At 49.2% G+C, this 8,659-nt stretch overlaps 1 protein-coding gene across 5 annotated transcripts in view; it reads left to right on the top strand.

The window, feature by feature from the left end:
* The window catches only part of LOC103623907 (brain-specific angiogenesis inhibitor 1-like), a 164,553-nt gene extending 156,661 nt beyond the window's left edge, over positions 1-7,892 (top strand). For all 5 annotated transcript variants that reach the window (XM_017746666.1, XM_017746665.1, XM_017746664.1 and 2 more), the window contains 3 exons: positions 2,693-2,768; positions 6,723-6,825; positions 7,832-7,892. In XM_017746666.1, the coding sequence (XP_017602155.1) occupies positions 2,693-2,768; positions 6,723-6,825; positions 7,832-7,879 (227 nt within the window). In that variant the 3' untranslated portion in view covers positions 7,880-7,892. The remainder of the gene's footprint in view (positions 1-2,692; positions 2,769-6,722; positions 6,826-7,831) is intronic.
* Positions 7,893-8,659: the final 767 nt, after the last annotated feature.

The raw sequence follows: 8,659 nt of genomic DNA, 5'->3' as shown, positions 1-8,659 counted from the left end.
AATTGGCAAACAATGGTTTAGGTGCCCCCAAGCCTGGATCGAGACCAGAGCCATCTGAGGGTGAGTAGCTGGGAGTCAGCAGGTCAGGCTGAGCAGCTGGTGGCTCTGAGTCTGCTGCTTGGACAAGCTTTGATAGATCTGGGGATTTATGGTGATGCCTTTTCCTGATCTTAAAATCAAGAGTCAAACATGGTTAAAAGGGAAAAAGGGATTTTACCTTTGTATTTATTTTAAGGATCCTTAGGTGCACCACATCCAGGTTGAATGCACCTCAATGCCCACCTCAATGCACACCCACCATAGATCAGGTATAACATTATAGGTTTTACTAATTAGCACATCTATCAAAGATTCCCCAATGAGAGGCTCGAGTGAGCCCCCCTCCCCAAGGATCTTTCCCCTGGGTGGTTCTATCTTCATTTACAGAAAGTGTTCTGGAGAGGACCTTGGGATCTGGGGCTTTCTGATCCCTAACTATAAAGCTTCTAAAATGTTTGGTCTCCTGGCTGAACAAACAAGTCCCAGAATGTAGGCAAAAATCACTAAGAATACAGAAGTTGTAAAAAGGTATAAAAGGGTATAAAAGAAAAGGCAAAAAATCATCATGACATCAATGGTCCTTGTGTGAAATTTCCTGCCCTCAGAGATGAAATTCAGAGGCATTTATCACTAAGGCTCCAAATCAGAGCATGGACATGAGCCCCAGCACAGAGGTGGTGCCTCAACCAAGGTGGCCTCATTGCCAGATCTGGAAGAAAAGCTGGAGGTTTTTGGGATGATCTGATGGATGAGAGTCCCAGGAACCAACACACTCAAGGTGCTCATCTTTTGGCAGAGCCAACACTCGGCAGAATTGAGCCCTGAGTTCTCAAAAGCAGGACCCTAAATTAGGCTGATTGCTGGGAAATGATGGGATTTACTTTTGGCACTCATGGCTTTGAGAGCTGCTGGGTCCCATTTCCTTGGGACAGAGGCTGGAGACTGAGTTGTTGCTACAAAAGACCTTTGGCCTCTCGTTGTCATACCAGGACCTTTTGTCCTGGGCTTCCCTGCTGGGGATGGCATCAGCCATCACTTCAGCCTGGGAAATCTGAGGCCAAGAACAGTTAAGTGACACCCCCAAGGGTAAACAGTGAGTCACCAGCAGAGCAAGGGCCATGGCAAGCACTCCTTGTGTTTTGTTGTGCCTTGCAGACAGCGTGAGCTCCCTGGGAGAAGCTGGAGCACGTTAGGAGCGTTATCCCAGGCTGTTTGTGGATGCTGTGGTGCCTTTACCTTTGGAAACTTTTAATCATTTCTTGGACAAATTGCCGGACCAGACCCAGACAGAGCTGATCCTGCTCTGAGGCTGAGGGCTGTCCCAAAAGCATCCAGCTCCCCATGGAGCTGTTTTCCAGACTTCTGTTGGAAGCATCCTCACACAGAGCTGCTCCAGAGCCCCCAGGCTGTAGTGACTGAGCAAACAAAAGGTGACATCCACCCTGAGGAAACAACTTCCCATCAGTGCTCACTTCTCCGTGGTTTCCTGAGTACCATCCAGGGCTCTTCTGCCTCTGTTTTGTTCAATATCTTGTGCTGGTGGTGCAGTTTTTGAGGGTTTACTCAGTGGTTGCAGCAGAAATCCACCTCTATTAGTTTTGATCCTCACTTTTCTCTGGCTGCAGGGAACAGGAGTAGCTATCCTGAGCAAAGTGATGAAGACAGGCAGCTCCATGAGACCAAATCCAAACCTCTCACTGCTGGGAGCTGACTGAACAGTTGATTTCGATGGGCCAACACTGATTCATGCAGCTGGGTGACACAATTGCTCTGCAAGCCTGTCTGTCAGCCTCTCCCAGTTATATGCTGGGAGATATCCCAATCTGTTGATAAGGAAGACAGACATGCAGAGCTGTGCCTGTCCTGCAGGGATGGAGCAGACACACTGTCAGCTCAACCTCAGTACAAGATATCAGAGAAGCCCCACCTGGTGCTTTCCCAGGCTTCTTCAGCATTGCTTTTCACCCAGCCACTTGCTTTTTCTCCCCCTGAAAATCCAGCCCTGGGACTGCCTCTGCTGTGGTTTATCAGGGACAGTTCTGGCTTTTTGCAGCTGGGCACCGCAAGGCAGCAGAGCAGGAGGAGGAGGAAAAATAAGAGGAAAAGGAGAAGGAGGTCAAGTGACGTGCCCAGAGGTCACACAGATGATTCAGAGGCTCATCTGGATCTGCTGCAGCCCCCAGAGGCAGCACATGAGTTTTGGGGTCAGAGCAGGCGCAGTGGGACAGCTCCCCTTCCTGCTGCCCTTGTCAGCCTGAGCGCGGCTCCTCTCTCTGATGGCCTGATAGCTGTGGACGGCTCCAAAGGCCTCGAGGTGGCTGCAAGAGACCTTTCCCCCCTGCAGATTTGTCTGTTGTGGTGCTGTCAGAGGGATTTGGGGGTTTCTGAATGGGGGAGCACCATTTGGGAGGGGTGAGCCTTGGTGAGGGTGGAAATCTGGGATGCCAGGTCACGCCAAAGGTGCTGAGCCCTCCCTGTGGGGACAGCAGCCACTGCATCCCACTACAGTGATGATGGCATTGGCCATGCCCCAACAGAGAGCCCTCCACCACTCCAGAAGGCAAATCCTGTCCCTGGGTGTCCTGTGGGGACAGCTGCCACCCCAGTTGTCTCAGTGCTGTTGTCTTCTTCCCTTTCCTCTGGTGTCCTGCAGTGTTGGACGACTCCTCCGTCTTCGTGGTCGGGACCGTGCTGTACCGGAACGTGGGCAACATCCTCTCCCTGCAGAGGTAAGAGGGGCTGCCTGGGGAGGGGGAGCAGCTGGGAAATCACCAGGAAGATCCCTCTGGCTGCAGAGCCCCAGTCTTCCGGGAAAAAGTAGAAATCATTGGGTGCAATGAGACAGATTTTGACCTGCAATGGGAATATTTTGACGCCGACGTTCAGGTGGGGCCAGGTTCATGCATCGCGTGCCGGAGGAGCGGGAATGTTTTCCCCATCCAGCTGCAGCACTCCAGACACGAGGGGAGGAGGCTCAGTGCTGCTGTCTCATTCCTCCCTGCCACCCTTCGCCCTCCAGGAACGGAACCTCACCCTGCCCTCCTCCTCACGAGGGATTTTGGCGGCCCTGACAGATGGGGGATGCTCAGCTGCCCCGATCTTCCCGAGCTGCCAGCCGCACAGAGCCCTGGAGAGCAGCACAGGCAGGCTCGGGGAGGAGAGAGGGGAGCAGAGCACGCCTGGCTGCACATGTCTGCCGTGCTCCCGGCGCTGCTAAGTGCCTCGGGCACCAAAGCTTTTGTGTTCAGCCCTCCCTTCCCTTTTCTTCGCTCCTCTCCCTTTTCTTCTCGCTCTTTTTTTTTTTTTTTTTTTTCCCGAGACTGGTACTGAGGCAGTAAATTAAGCATCCTAAGGCACCTTCTAAATCTGTTCTGCACTGATTAGCGTGAGCCCATTTACCATAAACACCACGGCATCTCTCCTCACCGATAATCATTTAAATACCTCCAGATTTAGCATGGGCAATGGCAGAAGGGCTCCAAGTGAGTGCAGAGAGGAATTAGCAAGCCAGCCAACTGTATTCTGTAATATCTTCCATTACAGCAGTGGGAATTAGATCAGAAGGGCAATAAACATCATCGGCTCAAATGATCCAACGGTGTTTCAGCTTCCTCTGGCCAAGCAGGGAATGAGCTCTGATAACCAGCAGCTGCTGCGGCCACAGTCTCCGAACAGCATTCCCGCGGGAGAGCTGATTTAAGATGTTCCTTAATTAAAGGACAGTCCCTCTTAAAAAAAACCTCGAGTCTTGAATCACCTGGGCAGAGTCAAAAGAAAAAAAAAAAAAGGAAAAATGAAAGCAGCGGCAAAGCACTTATCACTTCAGCACTGTGCAAATGGACACAGCATTAAAAAGGAGAAGGTTGTTAAATAACCACGTAGCTGCCTATGGGTAAAAAATATTTCTGACCACTGAGGAGAGCAGCTATTCCTGAGTACACATAAGAAATACGGACCCAGACCCTGGACTGGACTAGTCTGATTCAATGCAGAGTGATTTTTCCAAGAACGGAAAAAAAAGCAGATTTAACTCAGCAAACAGCACCAGCTGAGCTGTTCCTAATTGTCCCAATTTACCTCCCCCAAGCAGCAATTCTGTCTCTGAGTCATGAATTACTCTGTCCCCTTGGATCCAGGAAGCCCAGCGGATCTTGGCAGCTGTGACAATTGGGATGGGCTACACACAAAACCTGATTTTCCAAGCTGGGGAGGTGAGAGAGGAGCTTGGTCCCAGCTGGAATCCGCTGCAGAGGACACAGACAGCAGAGAGCCACGAGCCTGTTTCTCCCCGTGTACCAGCACTGTGTTCACAGCTCTTTGCACACCCTTGGTGGCCACTCAGGAGCCCTCTGAGCTCCTCTGAACTCCTGCTCAAGCCCGATCTTGGCGTGTTTTGTTCTTCCCAGAAGCTGGGCTGCAACGTGTTTGTAGGAAAAACAACTCATCTTCCTCCTGAAAGATTCCCCGTGATGCTGAGTCCTTCGCCGCCCCCGACAAGCAGCTCAGCTGCTTAATTGCCTTCTCTGCCAGGAGCTTGCCTCTCTTTTTGAGGCCAAGTTTGTCTGACTTTCACTTCCAGGCACTGGGCCTTCGGGTGGGTGACTGAAAAGCCTCCCGCATGCAAGCCTTCCAACAGAGAACTTTTTGTCTGGTTTTCTGGCACCTGGATCGATTTTGTGTCTCTGTTTTGAACTCCCTTTGCTGTTTCCCCATCTCAAAGTGAAACTGAACCCAACATCAGAGTGGAATCCAGACAAGGAGGGTACAGACAGAAGTTGCTTCTTCTCAGTATAAGGGATCTTAAATATCATCTCATTCCCACCCCCCTGCCATGGGCAGGGACACCTTCCACTATCCCAGGTTGCTCCAAGCCCCGTCCAACCTGGCCTTGGACACTTCCAGGGATGAGACTGCCACAGCTTCTTTGGGCAACCTGTGCCAGGGCCTCAGCACCCTCTGAGCAAAGAATTTCTTCCCAACATTTAATCCAAACCTCTTCTCTTTTAGTTTAAAACCATTTCCCCTTGTACTCTCATGATTAACCCATGTAAAAAGTAGCTCTCCATTTTTTTATAAGCCTCTTTCAACTTCTGGTTGAGCTGGGGCTTCTTGGCCACCGATCACCCTTCACGGTCTGCACACCGGTGACTTCTGTGTTCTAACAACTTGCCTCGCTGAAAAATCAAATTCTCTTTCTGTTTGTGTTTGCTGCATCGATCCTCACCTGCTCCTCAGCCTCCTGAGGAGGTTTCGGTGTCATCGCCGCTGCTCATGCGAATATTCAGCAGCAGTGACCCAAGGACTGACCCTTACAGACACAGCCTCTCATGAAGGCATGCACTGGTGGTTACCTTGCAGCAGATCCCATTTTCAGCCTCTCACAGCTGCCTGCTCCCATTGATTTACTCCTTTACTTTTCCTCTGTAGGGTGATAGTTGGGCTTTGTCGGTTCATTCTTTTTTTCTTCTTTTTCTTCTTTAGTTTTTCCTTTTTTAAGGAAAATATAGTTTTTATTTTTTTATTTACCCTGTTAAATCAGTGTTGTTTTTCCCTCTAGTGTTGGTGGAACAGTGGCTTTCTGACCATCTGCTTACACATCCATGGACAATTCCAAACAATTTTTCCCTCTTTTTTTTTCTTTAAACCCTATTTTTTTAGCTGCTGTTAAGCAACCGCAAATCTTTCCCACCTAATTCTTTTCTTAAAAAAAAAAAAAAAATAAAACCCAGAAAGAAAAGGGAAAGATTTTAGCAGTACCTGCAGATTAGGTGAAGATTTGGATAAGGAAGGATTTCCTTTGTCCATGGGTGCCACAAGGGCTGGGAGCAGCCTAATCTGGATCTACCACTCCACTACCAACTCCTTCACGGCAGCACTTTCAGCTGCTGCTTGTGAGGACCTTTTGCTTATTTAAACACCAATAAACTGCAGAAAAATGAGAAAACTCTGTATATTTACGTGTTCAGTGTCCAGAGAAGTGCCTACAAAGAGTTTAGCTTTCCAGGAATGGGAGTTATCTCCTCACTTTATTGCCCCTCCCAAGAGCCAAACCTCCCAGGGCTGTCAGATTTATTACAATATTTGCCTGGGCACAGCCATTTAGACATCTGCATGAAAGGTTTGGCCTTCTTCCATTTGCTTTTGGTCCTCAGGGAGTGACGATACACAGCAGTGCCTCCAGCCAGGATCTGTGCTGCCCCATGGATAAGCAACCACACCGCAGCCTCACTGCAGTGCAGGCTAAGCCAGCCTTTGGAGAGGCAAAACAGGATACTTCTTTGGAAAGCACATGAAATCACAGAATATTCTGAGCTGGAAGGGACCTACAAGGGTCACTCTAGTCCAAATGAGCTGTTTCCTCATGGCAGGGACAGAAAATGAGTCTAGGACTATTTTATTTCTGGGATAAATACAGACTCTTAAGTCCGGTCGCTTTAGGGCTTGATAAGATTCATTAAATGGTTTGGTTTTGGAGGGATAAATGTGGGATAGCTGTGAGGGGAGCCCAGAGGGCAGAGGATGGGGTTCACCAGCAGCAAATGTCTTGGGGGGATTTTAAAGTAATGGGGTCAACCCCTTCTGCACGGGATACACTAAACCTTGCACCACCAGTGATGGCTGCCATGGGACTCCCTGCTCCCCAAAAATCCCTCCAAAACCTCTCTTTCCCCTCTTCTCCCCAGGAACAGCACCGTTCTGAACTCCAAAGTCATCTCTGTGACTGTCAAGCCATTCCCTCGGTCTCTCCTCACCCCTCTGGAAATCGAATTCTCCCACCTGTACAACGTAAGTGGTTCCTGGGAACCTGCCCCATCCCATGGCCATGTTTGCTTCTGCAGGGCAGGAATGGGTGGGTGTCAGGAAGGAGGTGGTTTTGATGGGCTCCTGACATCTTTTCCTGGTACAGGACCCTTCAATCTTCCCAAAAACCAGGCTGCATTTCCAGAGCAGCAGGAGGGTGACACTGCCGGCACAGGGAACACGGCTGTGCCTGTCCCCAGTTCACACCCTTTCATCGTGGGCATCACCACAGGGGAATAATCGTGCACTCATTAAAATAACTTGATGCAACAATGGTCTTCCTTGAGGAGGGAAAGGCAGGGGGAAAGGTTGTTCCCATTAATTCTGGAATATTACTGTTGTCCTCAACGCTTTCCAAGGCAGGCAAAAATTCCCTCCAGGTTCCTCTGCTCAACCCTAAGCAGATTTATGGGATGGACATTTCCATACCCCAAGGCCTGTCCTTTCTGTGGAGATCAGATGCTCTCCTGAGGCTCTGCAACATGAATATTAAGATCTGTTGTGTCTTTGGACTCCCCTGGAGGGATGTTCCAGAGCTGTCTCAGACAGCTGGAGTCAGAGGCAAACCTCATCCAGGGGGCTTTAAACACACCTGACCCCCTCCTGCAGGGCTGTGGTTTTGTCCCACAAAAGCACAGGCTGTATTTGATCCACTTTCCAGAAGGGAGCAGCAAAAGGATTCTGTGTGAGAGGAGGGATAAGGAAGAATATCCGTAGGTTGAGTCAGGAGAGAGGCAGAGTCAAATCCCTCTGCAGTGGTTGTGTTGCAGAACAAACCAAGGCACATTTTATTGTGGCTTTTCAATCCCAGCGTGGCAGAAGCCATTCCAAGGGTTTGAGATCCATGACAGCTCATCTGGTGTATCCCAGACACTCCATCCTTACAGTGGAAGGTGTTTTACAGGCCCCACATTTTTCATTCCAGTCCGGGCGCTCCATAAACAGCGTAACACTGATTTATTTCTATTTTCCCTTTCTTGTCTCCTGGCAGGGAACCACCAACCAGACCTGCATCCTGTGGGATGAAAATGATGGGTGAGTTCTGTGGGTTTCCCTTTACTCTCGTGGGTCTGTTTGCTTTTTCGGGTGAAATCATCACAGTTTTAGCAGTGACGTGTCAGTTCTTGCTCTCTCTCCTCAGTATTTTCTTCACCCTCGTGGGGAGTGCTTCCTCCTGCATGCATGCACTGTTTCCCTCTGAGATGTCTTTTAGTGCTGTTTTGGATTTTTTCCGCACAAAGGTTACATGAACTGGGACCCAGGACTGTGGAGTTTTTCATATTGAGCTCAGCAAAGCAGTGCTTGGCTCTCTGCACTGCTCACCCCAAATTGGGCACCACAAGGAGAATAACAAAAATTCAGTTGCAAATATGTCCTGTGGAGGTGAAGTCCAGGTGATATGAACTTCATATTGTGCTGCCATGATATAGAAAAATTATTTTTGCCAGAATTCCAGCGATGACTGGTGCTGTTCAGGAGGGTTTGAGTGATGTGGTTGTGGCCAGCAGGGAAAAAAAAGCAAGCCCAAGTTGCCACAAAGAGTTGGGACCATAAATCCCATATGGGGAGCAGTTGTCAAAGAATATGCATCTTAGAAAGAAAAAAAAAACCACTCTGAAAGTGAGGCCTTAAATCCTGAGTGAGCTTGACAAGGATACAAAGTGTTTGATTTAACAGTGGTTTTACTTCACTGACTTTTGCATCTCAGTTTGAGGACCTACCTGGCTCCTCTTCTGCTTGCAGTCAGTTCCTCTCCTTGAGATCTCAGACATTTGGCACATGCCCCTGCATTTATTATTATTATTTATTATTATTACCT

This window comes from Corvus brachyrhynchos, unplaced genomic scaffold (assembly GCF_000691975.1).
Source record: "Corvus brachyrhynchos isolate BGI_N302 unplaced genomic scaffold, ASM69197v1 scaffold89, whole genome shotgun sequence".
Taxonomy (NCBI): Eukaryota; Metazoa; Chordata; class Aves; order Passeriformes; family Corvidae; genus Corvus; species Corvus brachyrhynchos.
Note: the sequence above shows the minus strand (reverse complement) of the source record. Positions and strands in the feature narration are given on the sequence as shown.